Source organism: Palaemon carinicauda, chromosome 15, assembly GCF_036898095.1.
Source record: "Palaemon carinicauda isolate YSFRI2023 chromosome 15, ASM3689809v2, whole genome shotgun sequence".
NCBI classification, from domain to species: Eukaryota; Metazoa; Arthropoda; class Malacostraca; order Decapoda; family Palaemonidae; genus Palaemon; species Palaemon carinicauda.
In genome coordinates this window covers 38,295,280-38,316,492 of record NC_090739.1, presented here as the reverse complement: position 1 = coordinate 38,316,492, position 21,213 = coordinate 38,295,280, and the positions used below count along the sequence as shown (strand labels likewise).

At 46.5% G+C, this 21,213-nt stretch overlaps 1 protein-coding gene across 1 annotated transcript in view; it reads left to right on the top strand.

Annotated features, from left to right (window-relative positions):
- The first annotated feature begins 2,720 nt into the window (after positions 1-2,720).
- LOC137654565 (ubiquitin carboxyl-terminal hydrolase 8-like) overlaps positions 2,721-21,213 on the top strand; it is a 181,327-nt gene continuing 162,834 nt past the window's right edge. The window contains exons 1-2 of the mRNA XM_068388305.1: positions 2,721-2,858; positions 21,060-21,155. Coding sequence (XP_068244406.1) covers positions 21,061-21,155 — 95 coding nt within the window. The 5' untranslated portion in view covers positions 2,721-2,858; position 21,060. The remainder of the gene's footprint in view (positions 2,859-21,059; positions 21,156-21,213) is intronic.

The window sequence follows — 21,213 nt, the reverse complement described above, 5'->3', positions numbered from 1 at the left end:
GTTAGAATAGATATATGATGTAATCCATCAAGTTATCAGAGCCGGTGTAATGGTCTGTTTTTTCCCCACTGTCTGAAATTTCCCCTGGGAGAAATATAGACCAGGACATATATCCCCCTGGGTGAATTTTGTCACAGGATAATGTTCATCCCTCTGGGCCAAGAGTCCCTTGACCCCAGTGCTGTCTTATTGAAGATTAACACATTTTATTGTAACTTGACTGTGAAGATTATTAAGCCATAAAAAGAGACGGTGTCAGTCATAAGGGAAGCAATTATTTGTGATTTGCTTTTAGAGTTTGTAGCGGGGATAGGAGAGTCCTGGGCTAGATATGTGACCTGGGAAAGAGGTGTGGGCTTAACCCCCGGCTAGGTCATGTGGCCTTGGAAGGGGGTCGGGGCTTAACCCCCGGCTAGGTCATGTGACCTTGGAAGGGGGTTACGGGGGCAAGCTCTTAGCTAGGTCTGTGACCTGGGCAGGTTTGTGACCTGGAAAGGGGGTTAGGTCTGTGACTTTGGAAGGGTGAGGCGGGGGGGGGAGGTTCCTGGGGCCTTGCCCCGGCTAGGTCTGTTAGCTAGGATGGGGATCCTGGGGGCTGTCCCCCTGGTAGGTTTGTGACCTGGGCAGGTTTGTGATCTAGAAGGGTGAGTCATTCTCCCCCGGGTAGGTCTGTGACCTGGGAACTATTAAGTTAGGTTAGGTGAGTGTGTTAGATTCTGTGGCCATTTACGAATTTCGAAAGTGTTAAATAATCACGTTTTTTCCTGTTTTCATCCACCCAAAGTCCCAAGTTCCCGACAGTGTTCGTCTGGAAAGGGGGGTTGGTTAACGGGAGAACGGTTTACTTGCGGTGGAAATAAAGGTCAAAGCTTCTATGTAAAAAGAAGGGGGGGGGGAGGGGAGACATATGGAGGGGAAATATCCTAGGCCTGAAATTCTCCTGGGGGCTTAACAGCCCAGGCTGCTTTTCCTGGGGGGTAAATCTATCCTAAGGGTAATTTTCCCGTGGAGGTGGGTTGGATTTTAGTCAGGTGGGAAAATTTCCTGCTACACCGGACGTCCAAAATATCTAACAGGATTGCTACACATCATGCAACCAACGAATCGTCTAGAAACGATAATGGTTACAGGTGGATTCAAATGATTGTAGCCAAGATTCATGTCTACTGTAGGTTCTGGAGCTTTCAAATATGCTGACCCAAGACTATAGAAGCTCACGTTGGACATTCGAAAGACGTGATATTAAGGCTTTCAAGAAGCTGGAAACTTTTTTTGTTTTCTAAGTGCTTTCGATAACATGGATTTGACAATAAACATACAGTGTGTTAAGTGATACAATGAATGCATAAGAATGTATGCGATAAACCGTTCTTGTGGATCTTGTAGGGCACAGGGTTCCTCTCAGGCTCAACTCGAGGCTAATCCTCTGCGTGATAGTATCAAGAAAAGAACCCTCAAAGTCAATTTAAGTAAAAGTAAAGTAAATGAAGACAAAACTAACAGCATATCATTAGAGACCACGACAGAAAAGAAACACTAGAAAACACTAAACATTAAAAACATAGAGGTAAAAAGGCTGTAATATAAATCAAAATAGTAGTCTACCTAGGTTTGACAGGTTGGATAATAAATACATTGAAAATATATCATGATTTAAGAATGTAACTTCCATAGAAAAATGTAAAAAAAGCGATAGCTCGAAAATACTTATACCGTAAATAGCTTTGTAATCTTAATATGGCATTATTTCAACTGCATTTATAATGGTATATCAGATGTATGGTCAAGATACGGGTTACTAATCAATACAGCTTATTTAATGATGTATGAAGAACAAACCACCGCATGATAAGGTCACGCCCACGCGTCCTCTCTTGATTGATCTTCACCGGCTACTTATAGTTAAGTAAGGATCGAGTATAAGATATGTTCTTTAACTTGTATAGCAATTAAGAGTATGAAGCAATTTTTTTTAGATATTCATTACTGATATATACTCTGTGTGACTACTTGTAGAAACACAGACAAATATAGAGTAATGGAGTCAAACAGTAAGAGAGACTCAGATGGCCTTTTATATATACAACACCCCTAGAAACTAAAATGGTACGACACATAAAGACATTCTAAACGAAACTAAAGATATATAAATAAATAAATAAAAAAAGAACACCCATGACAAAAGAAAACTATAAACTTCAGCTGGCAATAGAAAGGGTGTAGACCTGATGAACAAATTTTGTGACAGAGAGCCTGCATAGTTGTTAGTGGAATATGCTGATGAGGATAAAAAGGGTAATTGTATTATGCTAAAATAAGACAAATTGCAAAAGGAATAAAAAGCACTGTAATAGAAGGAGGTAAGGCGGAGTATGCCAATTCCTTCTCTAGGGTAGAGTTCATACTGCGACGTTTGTAAGCGCTTATTTTCATATATAAAGCCCTTTATTGTGCTTATTCATTAAGTAAAATTCAAGAGCATAAATTTAAAATAATCACTTAAAATGAATTGGTAAATGATATAACCCATTTACAGCTAATGAAACCATTTCGGAGACTAAGGTTTGGTGCTAATTTTATTGCTATATCATGTTTGGTTAATCAGTATTTCTACTCATGTATTTGCGATCTCATAAACAACATTTTATTATTACTTACACTACCCAAAATATATCAATATTATTGCAGAACACATAAAATCCGTTTTCTGTGACAGTAGTAGTTGATCTGACTCTGCTGTTTGATAGAATAAGCGTTCTGTATTCTGACGTAAATATAATCCTATTTGTAAGCAGTTATCTTATGACCTAGCTGAAGAAAAAGTTTTCATGAACAAGTGTGAAAGACGAAATTATAAAGTGAGTGTGCTATTTATATTAGAGTAAAATAGTGACACGGGCAGTAATGTCTCGATATTGTTTGTGGAAGGACTGGGTACAAACATGAAACGTTAGGCTACCTTAGCTACTCTAGCCTAGGCTAGGGGACGGTAAGATAACCATGGTTGATAACCTTTGGGCTTGTCTAGCCTAAGGAATTAAAGAGAAAATGGGTTAAAAGTACTGTTAGATTAATTCTTGCAACACAACTTAACCTAACCTAACTTAGTGACTGGCACATTACTGTAAAATGGTTCGGGCACCGATAACTTGCCAATCCCGAGATACTTTATGCTGCCCAGTTTTTAGTCAATTTATATCAGTGAAGCTTTTGTAGTTGGTTAAGAGTTAGGGTGGACTGGGTCAGTAGTTACCATTGATAAATGTTTACTATAGTACAATATTCATAATAAAGGAAATAAAAAGTGTTATGGTGTACTTAAAAGTACTTTAAACTATTTTTGTGCAAAAAATTGGGAGACCCCATACAGTGTTTTTATTTATATTAGATGTTTTATAATTCTAAAGTTGTGACTAAAAACCCCATTTTCAAAAAACAGCTTATTCCTGTAGAAAAACTCCCGTTTACTTTGAAATTTAAGTTTATTTTCACCGAAAATAAGTACTTAGTGAAATATATATATATATATATATATATATATATATATATATATATATATCTGTTGACAATGGGGGACCCCAGTGGGAACCCGGGCTTTTGGCTGAGGAAAACATACTTGGAAAACGGTATATAATGGTAAAACAAAACTTTTTTTTTCTCCATACATTATTTTCTTGGACGTATAATAAGTCCATGGAAAACTGCACAGATTGTCTATATCTTACACTACTGGTATATTTTTCATTTGTTTGTTGACATTGTACAAACCGGTTAAATTCTCTCCCGTTCATTCTTAAGTACGCGCGTGTAAACCACTTTTAGAACTTCTGCACATGAACCCCGCCCTCCTTTATTTTGACCAATAGGATTACCTGTTTTCTTATAAGCCCTCCTTATTTTTACCCGCGACATTCTAGTATTTGGCCCTTCTGATACCATTTGTATGTGTTTGTTGTTACAATACCCATTTGTACATATTTCTGTTTACTCACGACATTAAAATCAAATTCGGTTAAAGCACGTTATTTACTACAGGAAAACATAGTATATTTTCTGTTCGAAATATTGTCCCGTCAATAACTATAATTTTACCTGAAAACAAACACTAGAACACCATCTAACCTAATGTTCCTCACCTAACCTAACCTAGGAGCCAAATCCTTACTTACTGGTTTAGTTATAGAATGGTGCAATATTAGTTAGAACCATGAAACTTAGATAATTGAATAGATATTTGCAAATACACTTTTGAGTACCTCGTACCATATACTACTGGTGGAAACCTATTAACAAAGTTACAGATTATAATAAGAAATACCCGTATTGCTTCTTTTGTCACAGCACATTTAGGAGCCTCCTTCTTCCCAATAGTTCAGAAAAACACTGATAGGTGGTACTTCTGCATAAGTTATATGGTCAAACAGAATAAAGGGCCCCGCATTTTGTATTTTAAACCCTTTTTTTTTTTATTATTATTTTCAATTTTGGAATAGAGTATGCAATATAATCTTAGTTCTTATTTTATTGATCATGTTGATAGTAAAAGGTTAGGGTAGAAACGTGTGCTTGATATATTTAGACTGATCATTAGAAATGGAAGCCAAGTCCATATTCGAACAGATGCTGGAGCACGAAGCTACAATTCACCCCTTTGTTAAGTGTGTATATATTCACTCCTTTAAGTTTGTATAGTTGAAAAGACAAAATACTACCCCACAGTTCTAGTGCACATAGCAAAACATAGGAGCAGTGAGATAGTGTTTAATCGCAAGCAGAACGAGTATACGGCAGAGCAAAAACCAATTAATCATTAGCTCAATGAAGTAAGGAATTATTTGTAATACAGTGAACACAGCTATGAACGATGCCATAGAAAATGGTATGGGAAACCCTGTTTGTTCCTGCACTAATAAAGCTTACAGTGTTTATATTTACAGTATTATTTTTCGGCGAAGTTGGAAAGTTAGCCATAAGACTTTAAATGTGAGGAGGGGTTGCTGGAGGTTACCTAGCTGCTTATATATACTCTCACATTGATGAATTTCGTCACCTTTTTCTATTGGCTTGTAGAGATCGGACATGTCCGCTCTCGCCTCTCAAGGCTTGCCTTACAGACTATCGCTTATGCAAAATTCTTTCTCTCTTACGGGTGTGATTGTTTCTCTTTGACGGCCCCCTGTATACCTGCCCGGGTCCCGAAGGGCGCTCCTGTGGTACCTTCAGGTCGTCGGTGGACACCGATCCTCATTCGCTGTGCCCGACCTGCAGGGGGTGTCGCTGCGAGTAGGGCTCGCCCTGTGACAAATGTAGGGAGTGGCCTGCCTCAAAGTGGGAGAAATTTGGGTGTCGTAAGAAGAAGTCCAAGAGAGATCTCTCTCCCCCAGGGTCTTCCTCAAGGGTGAAAAGACCTCGGACTTCCTCTTCCCTCACCCCTAGATATCTCTCTGGAGCTCCTCCTCCGGGGGCCAGTCAAGTAAGAGCGCAGAATTGTTGACTCAAAGGCAAACTTGTAGCACCGGGGGGTTGTTGCTTCCCCTAGAAGAGCACCTTCACCTCCGACCACTCGGGAACCATTTTTTTTTCAGATGTGCTTCAGGCGTGACCGTCCCTAGGAGTGACTGCACTCCCTTCTAAAGAAGCGTTGATTCAGCTTCTTGAGCTTGGGGCACAGAGAGATCCTTCTAGATCAAGACGATCCTCTTCACGATGATGATGTAGAAGTTTGTGTTCATGTTCAATGCGACGCTCTCCGACCCGGCGATCTCCCACAGTTCCTTCTACCATACGACCTGCGCTTGAACAACGACGGGCAATCTCCTACTAAAAGTCCTCCTTATTGTCTATCCATCCTCCCTTTGCAGCATGGGGTGTCCTTGCTAGCGTTCGCTTACACGACACGCTCCTACGCGACATTCTCCTACATGTCGCCCGCTGATGCGACACTCGACAAGGCGACACGTTTCACCACATCAGAGGCTTTTTTCGACTCCTCCAGCGAGCGATCGAAGCCCTACAGTGCTGCAGACGCCCCTAAGGGTCCCTCCTCCTCGCTCGCTATTAGTCTCTCGTAAAATACTTTTATTGGCTCGTGAATCGCACCCTTTCACATGTGAATCGGCTGATTTCACACAAGTTTCACATGTTTTAGCCACGCTTTCACCATCGGTCTCGAGCCCCAAGCCTCGGCAAAGAGCCCCTACAATTGCTCCTTTTAGCAGTACAGTAGACCGATCCCCTTCCCAAAAGGGTTTTGAGAACCCCCAAATAAGTTCGCGGGTGTTCTGATCTCCCCTGATTGTCCTTTAAGGACGACAAAGGAGGACCTTATGCCTTGACATATGTCCCATCAGTCTTTTCAGGCTCCAAAACATCGTCCTGCTCAAAAGCATTCCCTTCTTCTAGGTCTCCCGAAGGACACCCTAGACCTGATGTCCGTAGGGGAACTTCCGTTGTGGTATTACACCTTGGTGTCTGCCCTACTAGAGTCCTTAAATGGCTCAGGCTTTCTGGCCCCTTCTCAGCCCCAGCAGCTTCGGATCCGGTCGTCCACCCCAAGGATCCCGCTAGAGAGGTTGGCATCCTACTCGTCAACCTCCGCACGCCCTTCTGATCCCAGGAAGAAACCTGCTTCGGTTTGTCGTCTCGACAACCCTCCGGTTCACCTGTCCACTCCAACTAGACTTAGGGGTGAAGACAGGATTGAACTCGGTTTAGTCAAGAGACTTCGGTCAACCCCCCTTCACTCCTATTCGTTTTGGGGATAGGTTAACAATTAGACAGAAAAGGCTGTAGCGTTGTACTCCACCTCACTCTGACTGGCTTCAACCTCGGTTGAGCTGAGACATGGGCTCGCCCTGGGAGATCTCCCTTCGATCCTTCAGGCAAAACCCTTGGAAAAAGTTCCTCTGAAACGTCGCCCCGTCTCCAGACCACATAGAGACGAGCAATCCTCCACCTCCGAGGCTCACGCCTTGACGGAACCACAGGTTACCCCTAGAGCTTCCATTGTAGGGAGCTTAAGGATTCCAAAATGGTTCCTAAGAGCTCAAAACCAAGAAAAACACTTAGGCCTGAGATAGTTCGGGGATCCCCCGAGGCGGGACCTTCCCAGGAAGCCACCCCTGTTGATGACTTAGACCTACCCTAGCCTCCTATGTGTAAGAACTTGGAGGTAGATGAGTTCCTGGACTCTGAGGATGACCACCTTGCTACAGCAGCGAGTCCTAAATTCCACTCCGAAGATAAGCATAAGGAGTTGGAACACGCTTTCTGGCAAGTCCTTGCTTGTATGCGTACCATCAAAAAGCTTTTAGACCTTGGTTCCACTCCCCAGGAAGGCAAGGACATGGTCCTGTACCACTTATTTGGTACCCAGAGGCCCCTAAGACCAGCGCAGTTTTGCCTTGGTTGAAGGGACTGATAGCGGCCAGAAAGAAGGCAATCTCCCAGGTAGCAGGCTCTTCTAGCTCTCTACGGGCGGGATCGTCATCTGAGGTTCTTCCTCTTCCTTTCATTTTACAAAGAAAGTTTATTCCGTAACTGGAATACAAACCTACGCTATTTATTAGGGATATTACTTTGGGTGAAACAGAAAGGACGAGCCATTAAAATTTTAGCGATGGTTAACTACCCATCCCGCTAGTTAGCGGTAGATGGGGGGGTTAGCTTGCTACCACTCCACTCACACACCTGTGATTTAGCTCTTTACTTTTGGCTTGGATGGAGACCAGTTATTACCGCTCTTTCTCCTCGCCTATTTTGGACTGTCATTAAATTTTGTCGTTGTTCCGTAACTGAAATACAAACCACGCTATTTAATATGGGTATTACTTTCGGCGTAGCTGAAATGACAAGCCATTAGAATTTTAACGAGAGCTAGCGAGGGGGTAGGGAGGGGTAGCTTGCTACCCCTTCCCCCCTCACACACATGTGATTAGCTCCCTTTGCTTTTGGCTTGGGTGACAATCAGACGTGTCTGCTCCCACCCTCGCTTATGACAGCTTTTGATCTTTGTTTTTTGCTTTTTCTTTTCAGTGTGTTTGGAAGTTGGCCTCTACCATGCGGAAGTGTCCCGGCTTACCTGACCGCCCTTGCGGAACGTTTATGTCGGCGGTGGACACAGACCCTCACACCTTATGTCCTTATTGCAGGGGCCAACGGTGTGAAAGAAATAAAGTATGCGGTGAGTGTAGGGAGTGGTCTACCTCCCAGTGGGAGAGGTTTTCCCAGCGCCAAAGAAGAAGTCCAAACTGGATATTTCTCCTCCAGGGGTTTCCTTGAAGAGAGAAAATCCCAAGGACTCTTCTTCCGTAGCCCGAACCTCCTCCGAAGCTCCCACTCCATCGGTCTCTCCCGAGGGGCCGTCGAGTGGTAGCGTAGGCCGTACTTACGTTGACCAACCTCGGGGTTCGAGAGAGGGAGTTGCCTCCCATAGCGAGGCAGCTCCTCCTCCTCCCCCGGGGGAGGATATTTCTGATAATGTGTCTAACAATGATTTATTGCAGCTTTGGACTTCCATGGGGCTTCAGGGTTTGCCCTCCAAGGAAGCCCTGTTTGACATAATCAGGTTGGGGGATGCTGCCAAACAGTCGCCGGCGGTAGCAGAGGTTGATCCTCTGTCTATCGTCGACGTTGTTGTGGCAGGGGCTTCCGACGACTTAGGTTAAACCCCTGCTATGGTTCCTGATGCAGCTGAAGGCTTAGTTCCCCCCTCCGAACATCCTTCGAGGGAGGAGCTAAGTCCAACGGTCTCTCCTGCAGGTGATTCTTCCCCTCGGGGGAGTTCACTAACAAAGACTCCTCTTCGGAGGACTGCCGATGGTCTGCCTGCTGCCCCCAGAGGAGGTATCAGACAGAAAGCTCGCCTTTCTCTTTGCCGTAGAGGACTTCCTTCTCCCCTAAAGGTTCTTCAGTTCTTCGTCTTCGCAGTCCCCCGCAGAGTATCCTCCTCGCCGTGCACCGACCGTTGCAGCTGTATCCCTGGACCTCTCTGCAGATCCTTCACGATCTCCTTCGCCTGCCAGACCTGCTGACCTTCCATCTCTGTTCCTGGCCGCTGACGCACTGTGGGTGCCCACGCACCCTGTTATCCAACGGGCATCGGTCCCTTCGGGGCAAAAGGGGCTTTCTCACATGGTGAATAAGTCCCTTAAGCACCAGGTATCCCCTGTGTGCCAACGCTCTCCTGCACGCCCACGCGCTATGGCGCACAAGCGCTCTCCTGCTGTTCCTGAGACTGCTCTTCAGAAACCACCGCCTCCAGGGACAACGCGCCAGCGATTTCCTGTGGCTGAGACTACGCGCCAGCGATTTCCTGTGGCTGAGACTACGCGCCAGCGCTCTCCTATTCGCCAGTGCTCACCTGCGCACCAGCGATCTCCTGTACGCCAGCGATCTTCTCCTCGCCAGCGCACATCTGCGCGCCCTCATCCTGATGCGCGCCCACGATCTCCTTGCCAGCGCTCTTCACCTACACGCCAGCGTTCGCCTGCGCACCAATGTGCGCCTGCACGCCCACGATCTTCGGATCTGGATGCAGAAGGGAAGAATCTTTCTTCTCCTTCCCGTCAGCGATCTCCTACGCGCCTTCGGACCTCGCCTGCTCGTCAGCCCCCGCCTACGCGCCATCGCGCGCAGTCTCCATCACGCGCACCTGTCACAGCTCCTGCGGTGCGCCCTCCTGCGCGCCCACGCGCTAGGGGTATTTCCCCTGCGCGTATGCGCACTCCTTCTAGAGTTTAGCGAGTTCCTGCGCGCCAACGCGCGCGCAAGCGCTTGCACACCCTTCGACGCCTCCTCTGCTGTCGCCAGATCGCGCACGCGCCACCGATCACCTGTGCGCCATCGCTCGCCAGCGCGTCAACGCGCCCACTCGCTCACGCGTCACAGATTGCCTGCACGCCATCGCTCGCCAACACGCCATCGCTCACCAGGGTGCCATCGCTCTCCTGCACGCCAGCGCTCGCCCGCGCGCTCTTGCCATCATCTCCGCGCGCATGCGCGCGAACTAGGGAAAATCCCATCGCACGAGCGCCAGCGCGATTCCCATCGGGCTTCACAGCGCGAGCCCCTGCACGAAGCTACATGAACGAGAGCCTCCAGGTCGTCATCTTCACGTTCTCCCCCCCACCTCGCAAGCGCAGATCAGCGCTCCCGCAGGAGGAGGGGAATACTCTGGATAGGTCCAGGAACCAACCTTCTTCTTCCCTTTCTTTTCAGGCAGGCCCAGTTGTTTGTACTCCAAAGGATCACCCGATCCCCTTCCCTTCAGAGGGAGTCTCTTAAGCAGCTATGGTTCGGGCCCCTTGTCAGAGCCGTCATGCAGGCTTTCAAACCTGCCTTCTCTGAGTTGGGCCTCAAATCAATGGCAGCTTCGACCCCAATGAAGAGGAAGAGAGGAGTAGAAGTCGTGGTAACTTCTCCCAGGGCCAAGCTGGCTCCTCGCAAGTCCGTGAGGGAGGCTCTTTCCCCCCTCCCCAGACTTTCTCTCCCTCTCCTGTGGATGAGGATTTTCCGTCCTCAGGGGAGTCGACCGAGGTGAGACGTTCTCCCATCGCACCAATGGGAGAAACCCCACCTCGTGCAGGAGAATCGTCCTGGGTTGGGGCGGAGAAGAGCCCACAGACGACGTTGTTGGAGTCCTGTATTCCTCCCAGGAGGGAGCCTAAGGACTCTAAAAGCATCCCCAAGTCTTCCTCAAGGATTCGACTAGAGCCAACAAGACCCGCAGAGAACGTCCACGTGGCCCCCCAAGAAGAGCCTTTGGGAACGGGAGACTTTGCTGCCAGTTCTCCAGGAGGGGAGCCACAGGAGTCAGAGCATGCCTTCTGGCAGGTTCTGACCCTGATGAGGCATCTCAACGGGTTCCCGGACCCTGAGATTCCTCCTCGAGAGGGCAAGGACACGGTCCTAGACCGAGTCTTTGGCACTCAGAAACCCGCTAAGGCCAGTGCGGCTTTGCCCTGGTCCCAAGGGGTGAAGAGTGCCAGGGATAAGGTTGAGGGCCAGCTCTCCGAACTCGCCTCCTCCAGCCGTTCCACTGCTGGCAACAAGCTCCTCCCTCCTCCTCGTATCCACCAGAGGAGGTACTTTGAGATCACGGAGGAGTCTTGCCTAGCTCTCCCCTTGCACCATTCGGTAGAAGAGCTCACCAAGGGAGTCCCTCTAGAGAGGCTCTCTAGCCGTCAAGAGTCTTTCTCGGCGACAGAGATCCTAAGTCAGGAGAAGGTTGCGAAGTGTGCCATGCAGGCTACTTCGTGGCTGAACGTCTGGCTGGGGTCTCTTGGCATCCTGTTGCGATCCGAGGACCTGTCTAAGGAGAGCACCAGGAAGGCCCTGGAGACCTTCCTCCTTTCGGGCACCCGCACCATTGTGTTTCTGGCCCACCAAGTCTCGAACTTGTGGGCCAATTTCATCCTGAAACGACGTAATGCGGTGGCAGAGAGGTTCCACACGAAGGTCCCAGCCGTCGAGGTCAGCAGGCTCAGACATTCTTCCCTTTTGGGGAAGAATCTGTTTGAGCCTAAAGACGTGGAACAGGCAGCTGAGAGGTGGAGGAAGTCCAATCAGGACTCTCTCCTACATAGGGTTCTTACATCAAAGCCCTATAAACCTCCAGCACCTCAACAACCTCGCCCGTCCAAGACGACGAAACCGGCAGTGGCAGCAAAGGTAACGGTGTCGAAGCCCTTTCCTGTCAAAGACAAGAAAGGCAAAAAGTCCTCCAGGGAAGGGAAAAATCCTAGAGGGAGTGGCCGAGGCCGCAAACGCTAGGATTGGCAATCCCCCTGCATGTCCACCAGTGTGGGGGATGCCTACAAAGTTGCGCAATCAGGTGGCAGCAACTCGGGGCCGATTCCTGGACGATTTCCGTAATCAGTCAGGGATATCGCGTCCCGTTCACAACATCTCTACCTCCCCTGACAGCGGATCCAGTGTCGTTGAGCTCCTTTGCCATGGGACCGGCAAGGGGCCAAGCCCTACGGGCAGAAGTCGAGACCATGTTAAAGAAGGACGCTCTCCAGGAGGTCGTCGACGGCTCCCCAGGCTTCTTCAGTCGACTCTTTCTTGTAAGGAAGGCGTCTGGAAGCTGGAGACCAGTCATCGACCTCTCAGCTCTGAACAGGTTTGTCAAACAAACCCCGTTCAGCATGGAGACGGCAGACACGGTCAGACTTGCAGTGAGACCACAAGACTTCATGTGTACACTGGACCTGAAGGACGCGTACTTCCAGATCCCAGTCCATCCGTCTTCAAGGAAGTACTTAAGATTCAGCCTAGACAACAAGATCTACCAGTTCAAGGTGCTGTGTTTCGGTCTCTCTACAGCACCTCAGGTATTTACCCGAGTGTTCACCCTAATTTCTTCGTGGGCACACAGGATCGGCATCCGTCTCCTCCGTTATCTGGACGACTGGCTGATCCTGGCAGACTCGGAGTCGACCCTTCTTCGACACCGAGACAAGCTTCTGGGACTTTGCCAAGATCTAGGGATCATGGTAAATCTTGAGAAGTCTTCTCTGCTTCCAACTCAGCGACTGATATATCTAGGCATGATCATAGACACCAATCTCCACAAAGTCTTCCCATCAGACGACAGGATAGCAAGGCTGAGGAGGGTCGCAGATCCTTTCCTCAGACGAGAAGAACTCCCAGCCCAATCTTGGTTACGTCTCCTCGGTCACCTTTCTTTCCTGGCCTGTCTAGTTCCAAACGGTCGCCTCAGGATGAGATCCCTGCACTGGCGACTCAAGTCTCGGTGGAATGAAGGACACGATTCCCCGGATGTCATGGTCCCTATGGGTCGTGCGGAATGGACGGACCTTCAGTGGTGGGTGACAGATGAGAACCTACGAAAGGGAGTGGATCTTCTCGTCCTCCCCCCGGATTTGATGCTGTTTTCGGACGCCTCAAAGAAAAGGTGGGTGGCCCATGTTCTGAACCACAGGACCTCAGGCCTCTGGTCAGAATCAGAAAAGTGCCTCCACATAAATCTGCTAGAAATGAAGGCCATATTCCTGGCACTTCAACAGTTCCAACAGTACCTGGCGGGTCACTCCGTGGTGGTGATGAGCGACAACACCACGGTAGTGGCTTACATCATCAAGCAGGGAGGTACCTTTTCAGAGCAGCTATCCCATCTGGCAGTAGAGATACTGAGATGGACCGATTCCCCTATAAGCTCGTTTCATTCCAGGCAAGAGGAATGTGCTCGCCGACAGTCTGAGCAGGGCATCGCAGATAGTGAGTACCGAGTGGTCTTTGGATCGTCTAGTAGCCAACAAAGTCCTGACTTTGTGGGGTTCCCCGACGGTGGATTTGTTCGCGACAGCTTTGAATTTCAAGCTTCCGCTTTACTACTCCCCAGTCCCGGACCCCAAGGCTCTCTGGCAAGAGGCTTTCCAACAACGGTGGGACAACATCGACGTATACGCCTTTCCCCCGTTCTGTCTGATGAGGAGGGTACTCAACAAGACCAGAATATCGGTCAACCTTTCAATGACCTTGATAGCTCTGCTATGGCATCACCCAGAGTGGTTTCCGAACCTTCTGCAGCTCCTGACAGAACTCCTGAGAGAACTTCCTCCATGACATGAGCTATTCAAACAACCACAGGCCAACATCTTTCACAAAGCCATAGCTTTGCTGCGACTTCACGCCTGGAGACCATCCAGCATCTCCTCACAGAGAGAGGCTTTTTGCAACAAGTTGCTGAAAGGATGTCTGGACACCTGCGAAAGTCATCCGCAGGGGTCTACCAGGCAAAGTGGAGAGTTTTCTGTGGTTGGTGTCATGGAAGGGGTATCTCTCCACTCGATGCCACTATTCCAGCAATAGCGAAGTTTCTCGTGTATTTGCGGGAAGAAATGTGCCTTTCGGTCTCGGCAGTGAAAGGCTATCGCTCAGCCTTAAGTCTTGCCTTCAGGCTCAAAGGAAGGGACATTTCCTCTTCGCTGGAACTTTCTTTACTCATACGAAGCTACGAGCTCACTTGCCCTCAGTCGGAAGTGAGACCTCCTCCATGGAACGGGGTTTGAGTTCTCAGGTCTCTTAAGAGACCTCCCTATGAACCATTACGCCAGACCTCTGATCGCCACCTGACTTGGAAGACGGTGTTCCTACTTGCTTTGGCCTCGGCCAAGCGAGTCGGCGAACTTCATGGTCTCTCGTATGACATCGCCCATTCAAGGGGATGGGGGGAGGTAACGTTCAGATTCGTCCCTGAGTTTGTTGCTAAGACTCAAAATCCAGGAGTGCCAGACCCTCGGTTCGACTCTTTCCGGATTTCGAGTCTTCGTTCTGTAACAGATGACCCAGACCATCTCCTACTGTGCCCAGTTAGGAGACTGAGGCTCTATCTTAGGAGAACAGCTACAATTCATCCTCGGGTGCAGGCATTGTTTGTGAGCACCGGAAGGACGAAGAGGAGGGTCACTAAGAATACTATCTTAGCGTGGATTTGCAGGGTTATCCATCATTCCCTGAATCCCGACCCTCCTCCGTCACGTCGCCCTAGAGCACACGATGTCAGGGGCATCGCTACGTCCCTGGCCTTCAAGAAGAACTACTCAGTGACGCAGGTTTTACAAGCAGGGGTTTGGAAGCGTCAGACGACCTTCACAGCCCACTACCGGCAAGACGTGACCTACAGGAGGCTCGATACGTTTTCTATCGGCCCTGTGGTGGCTGCACAACAGCTGGTTTAAACCTCAGGCTCCTTAATGGACAAGTAGCAGAGGGTTGAGGGCATTTTTACCCAGTTTTAGTTTGCATAAATGAAAAGGTATGCCTGGCCCTTATTCTTTTCTTCATTCTCCCCTCTCTTGGGGAAAGCAGCATCCTGGGTTCTCTGCACAGCTGACTTCAAACCAATGCAGGTAAACCATGTTTCGTTGTGTTCCTAGTATTAAGATAATATTGTCACGTCCCCATACCCTTACGAGGTGGTATTGGGAACATCCTATCCTAGAATTCCATCTAAAGGACTTCAGGTCAACTTCCTAGGACGAGTCACACTTCATTCCTTCACACATAAGCTTATGTAGGCCGCGGTCCTTGCAGAGCAAGGCACTTGCGAGGTGCAGGGACTCCTTATCTTTGAGTACTAACACACTCAGATACTGAGTCCCCGGGCAAAAAGCCAAAAGCCAGTAATGGCTGGGACTTACCACCCTACCTAAGGGTTGAGTCACCCATATTAAATAGCATGGTTTGTATTTCGGTTACGGAACAAATGACAAATTCATAGATAATTTGTATTTTTCCTAACTATACAAACCTTAGCTATTTAATCAAACTTGCCCGCCAGCCCTGTCCCCCGGGAAGTCCTACCTCTAGCCTAAGGCATGATGGTGTTATCTCTGATATGGACACTGAATAGCCTGAGGTATGATAACGGTAATGCTGATATGGTCACTGAATAGCCTAAGCATGATGGTGTTAATTCTAATATGGACACTGAATAGCCTGAGGCATAATGACTTTAATGCTGATATGGTCAATGAATAGCCTAAGGCATGATGGTGATAATTCTGATATGGACACTGAATAACCTAAGACATGATGACTTTAATGCTGATATAAGTAAAGTGAGCTAATCACAGATGTGTGAAGGGGTGGGTTAGCAAGCTACCCCTCCCTACCCCCTCGCTAGTAAACCCTCGTTAGAATTCTAATGGCTCGTCATTTCAGCTATGCCGAAAGTAATACCCCTATTAAATAGCCAAGGTTTGTATAGTTAGGAAAAATACAAATTATCTACGAATTTGTCATTTTAACTTACTCTTTTCTTATATATATACAGAAAATATATGATATGAAATCATTCTTAATGTTTATTTATATATATATATATATATATATATGTATATATATATATATATATAATACATATATATATATATATATATTTATATATATTTATTACTATATATAAATATATATATAATATACATATATATATATATAATATATATATATATATATATTATGTATATATATATATACATACATAAATATATATATATATATATATATATAATATATATATAATATATGTGTATTATATATATATATATGTTTATATATATATATATATATACATATAAAATATACATATATTATATATATTATATATATACATATATATATATGTATATATATATATATATATATAATATATATATATATATATATACATACATAAATATATATATATATATATATATAATATATATATATATATAATATATGTGTATTATATATTATATATATATATTTATATCTATATAAATATATACATACATGTATATATATATATATATATATAATATATATATATATATATACAGTATATATATATATATATATATGTATATATATATATATATATAAATATATATATATATATATATATATTATAAATATATACATACATGTATATATATATATATATATATGCGCGCTCTCCTGCACACCAGCGCTTTCCAGCTCGCCCGCGCTCGCATGCAAACCAGCCTTCTCGCGTTCGTCAGTGCGTGCCCGTGCTCGCCTGCGCTCCTGCTATCGCCTGCGCACCAGTATTCTCCGGATCACCTGCGCACCAACGTTCTCCGGCTCACCTGCGCACCAGCGTTCTCCGGCTCACCTGCGCACCAGCGTTCTCCGGTTCACCTGCGCACCAGCGCTTTTCTGCGCGCCGATGCTCCACTATTTCTAGCGCACTCATGCGAGAGGCAAAAAGAACGAAAGGGTTAACTTTTTGACAGGTCACTGTTGCCGCATTCCCCTCCCCGCAAACGCATTACAGCGTGCCCGCCGGGGAAAGAGGGAAGAAGCTTCACAGAAGGGTTCAAAATCCCGAAGATTTCATCTTCCAAGACGGATCCACCGCATCTACCATTGGTCGAGACTCCTCACAGGGAGCCATTAGTCCCTTCCTCTTCAGAAGATTTTTCTGACAGTACCACTTTCACCAAACACGAGTTGGACATTGCGAACTGCGTATCATTAGCTCGCCAATCTCTAATTGCCAGTTCGACAATCACTAGTTCACTGACCGCCAATCAGTAGTCTGCCAATTGCTAGCTCATCTTCCACCAATGAGAAATCATCAACTGGCTGATTGCTAGATCACTATTTGCTGGTCGCTACCTCACCGATCGCCAGTTGCTAGCTCATCTTTCTCTGATCATTGACCTCCAGTCTTGCCAATTGCTAACGATCTCCGATTGCTAGAGTGCCGATCGCTGATTGCTAGTTAATAACCAGTCATCAGCTTGCTGATCACCAGCTCGCCGATCACTTGATCGCTGATTGCTAGCTCATCTTTCTTCGATCATCGACCTCAGCTCGCTGATCTCTGACCAGCCAATCATCAGCTTGCTGATCCCTAGCTCACCGATAGCCAGTCCTCGATTGAAAGGTGATCGTCAAACAATTCTGCTGTTTCTCAGGGCTCTCAAAGCCAATCGCGAACCTTCCTTAGCTGACTGACTAGACAGCCTTCGTCTGTCTGTCAGTTACCATCCTCAGCTCACAGATCACCGATTCACCGATTGGCCTTTCTCCGTTCACCAGCAGTTCGTCACTCAGACTCTCTAGTCAACCTCTGCCTGTTGTTCCCTAGATCGGAAGACAAACAACACACTTATCGCTACTCGCCATTCGCCATCACACCTAACCAGTAAAGTGACCGGCAGGCGATCGGCAGCCTTATTAGCGGCTTGTCTACAGGTGACTACTCGCGAGCCCTCTCCAACTGTACAGTAGCCACGATACCCAGCTGTTGACCATTGGTTAACGTTCGCCAGACCGGTTGTGTTCTAAGGAATAGCATCAATCCCATCAGGACCCATGGTAGGGTCAAGCATTGCCTTACGCACTTCTATCAATTAAAGGAGTTCTCTCTCAGGGAAGAATCCTTACACAGGGTATTGCGTCCCATCCTTTCCTTCACGAGTCAAGACCCCAGCGTCAACAAACTCCCATGTGAAGGGATCCGCAAGGAGCTGTCCCTTTGGGTCGATGTCCACACAATGTTGAAGAAGTTCGGACAAGGGGTAAGACCACAGGTCTTCATGTGCACGCTGGACCTAAAGGACGCATACTTCCAGGCCCAAACCATTCATCTTCAAGGAAGTAAATGAGATTCAGTCTAGACAACAAGAAACCCCAGTTCAGGGCACTGTGCTTTGGTCTTTCCACATCACCCATCCTGGGCTCACAGGATCGGCTTCCGTCTCCTCCGTTTTCTGAATGACTGACTGATCTAAGCAGACTCGGTGGCAACTTTGCGTTAGCACCGAAACTTCTGAAGTTTTTTTACCAAGATCTGGTGATCATGGTAAACCTTGGGAAGTCTTCCCTACTTTCTTTTCAGAAGACTGGTATATCTGGGAATGATTCCAGACACTAATCTCCACAAAAACCTTCTCATCAAAGACAGGATAATGAGGCTTAGGAAGGTCACAAGACCCTTTCTCAAGACGAGCAGAACTCCCAGCCCAGAGTGACTATTTCTCCCCGGACACCTATAATCCCTGTCCTGTCTAGTTTCCAATGGCTGCCTCAGGATTTGTTCTCTTCAGTGGCGTCTTGAGTCTGATTGGAATCAGGCCTTCGATTTCCCGGACATTTTGATCCCCATGAGACCAGAAGATTGGACGAACCTCAAGGGATGGGTGGCAGTCGAGAATCTACGGACGGGTGAAACCTTCTCATCCTTCCACCCCTGGACTTAATTCTGTGCTCACACATCAAAAGAAGGGAGAAGGTACCATCATGCTGCAGCACACGACCTCAGTCCTCTGGACAGAGTCCGAAAGTACGTTCACTTAAACCTCTTAAGAGATGAAGGTCAATATTCCGGTCCTTCAACAGCCTCATCAGTTCCTGACGGGCCACTCAGTGGTGTGATGAGCGACAACACCCCATAGGGGCTCACATCAACAAGCAAGAAGGAACTTGCTCACAGCCTCTTCCCATCTAACAGTATAAATACTAAGATGGGCCGGATTCCGCTCGGTACCACTATCAGCCTACTTCATTCCAGACTAGAGGAATGTGCTCGCCGACAATCTGGGCACAGCATCTCAGATAAGGTGTACTGAATGGTCTTTGGATTAGACTTCTGTTGCTCTCCAGCCCTAGACCCCAAGGCTCTCTGGCAAGAGGCATTCTAACAACGGTGGGTACATCAGCGACGTTTACGTCTTGTCCCAGTTTGGTCTGAAGAGAAGGATACTCAACAAGGCTAGAACATTGATCAGCCTCTTAGGGTCTCTCATAGCTTCGCTATGGCATTACACGGAGCGGTTTCCAAACCTTCTGCAGCTTCCGACAGAGCCTCCAAGAGAACCATCTCCACGTCACAGACAACCACACTTCGACATCTAATACAAGCTATAGCTTCGCTATGATTGTACGCCTGGAGACTACCCAGCACCTCCTCTCTTAGAGGGGCTTTTTGCAATAGGTTGCTAAGAGGTTGTCTGGATATCTGAGGAATTCTCCAGCATCAATATACCAGGCAAAGTATAATGTCTTCTGTGGTTGGTGTCATGGGAAAGCGTAACTCTCCACTTGATACCTCTATTCCAGCAATAGCGGAATCCTCGAGTATTTGCAGGAGGAAAAGCCCCGTTTTCAGTTTCAGCAGGGAAAGACGATAACTCAATCTTGAGCCTTGCGTTCAAACTGGAAGGAAGGGACATCCCCTGATCGCTAGATTTTTCCTAACTCATGCGGACATACAAACTTGCCTTTCCCCAATCGGAATTGAGACCTCCCTCTTGGAACATGGTTCGAGTTCTCCGGTCTCTAAGGAGACCTCCCTACAGTCCACGTCACCAGGCAACAATTTTCACCTGGTTTAGAAGACAGTGTTCCTACACACTTTAACAGTGGCCAAACGAGTTAAGGAACTTCATGGTCTATCTTTCGACATCGCCCATTCATGACAAGGGTGAAAGGCCACGTTCAATTTCGTCGTCAAGTTTGTTGCCAATAGGTGACGGATTGTAGACAACAATTCTCCACTCGGTAACTGACGATCCAGATCATCTGTTACTGTACCCGGGGTGAGGTTTGAGGCTCTACTTCAAGAGAATGGCAACAGCCCACCCGGGTGTCGTCTCGTGTTGTCAGCACTGGGAGAGACAAGAGGAGGATCACCAAAACATCATCTATGCTGGATTCAGTCATTAATTATGCTCTGAAGCCAGATCCTCATCCAACTCGTCGACCCACAATGTCAGGGGCATAGCTATGCCCCTGGCCCCTCAAAGCAGATTACTCTGTGATGCAGGTTCTACAAGTAAGGGTGTGAATGCTCCAGGTGACTTTCACAACCTTTCTCCTGCAAGATGTAACCCACTGAAACTTGATATAATCTATTGGTCCTGTGGTGGCTGCAATACTGCTGGTTGTATATATCTTGTCTATGGTCAAGACTCTTGTGGGCCCTTTTAGTCATCCTTCCAGTCTCCAGATGGGAGATTATGCATGGGGAAGAAAGGAGGTCTCAAAATGTTGTGTTAATCCTCTTTTGCTGCTGCTAGTCAGAGGATGTCTATCACAGCTTTTATCAGAGACAGTGTCATCATATCTCATTAGCCCTGAAGGATTCATTTACAGTACTCAATGTAATTCCTGTCCCTACAGGAACAACCTATACAGATTTGATAGGAATGACCAATACAGTTTTGATAGATTTTTCCAATTTACCTATCATATGAGGAGGTTGTCTGGAGGATCTACCTTTCGTTTCCCCAATTGCAGTTGCTGATGTACTAGGCATCATTTAAGTCTCCCTACACACACACACACACACACACACACACACACACACACACACACACACACACACACACACTTTTCTTTATGAACACTGATGATGACATAAGTTGATACTTTGCATTAGATTATAATTTACTTTCAATTGATTTTAGATGGTAAAGTAGATGCAATTAGAAGTTGAGGACATTTTTAAGGTATAAAGAGAACTTGCTGAAATAATCATAAGCTTGTACTATATTAATATTTATTAATTTTTTTTACAGGATGGGAGATGTTGGTCTGCAGAAACTGTATATGGCAAAATCGATCAGTGAGCTTAATAGTCAGGTTAAAGATATCCCAAAGGCATCTCCTAGATTGTGAGTGACAACAGTACATTGCTTTTTTTTCTTAATAAAAATGTTAGTCAAAGCTAAT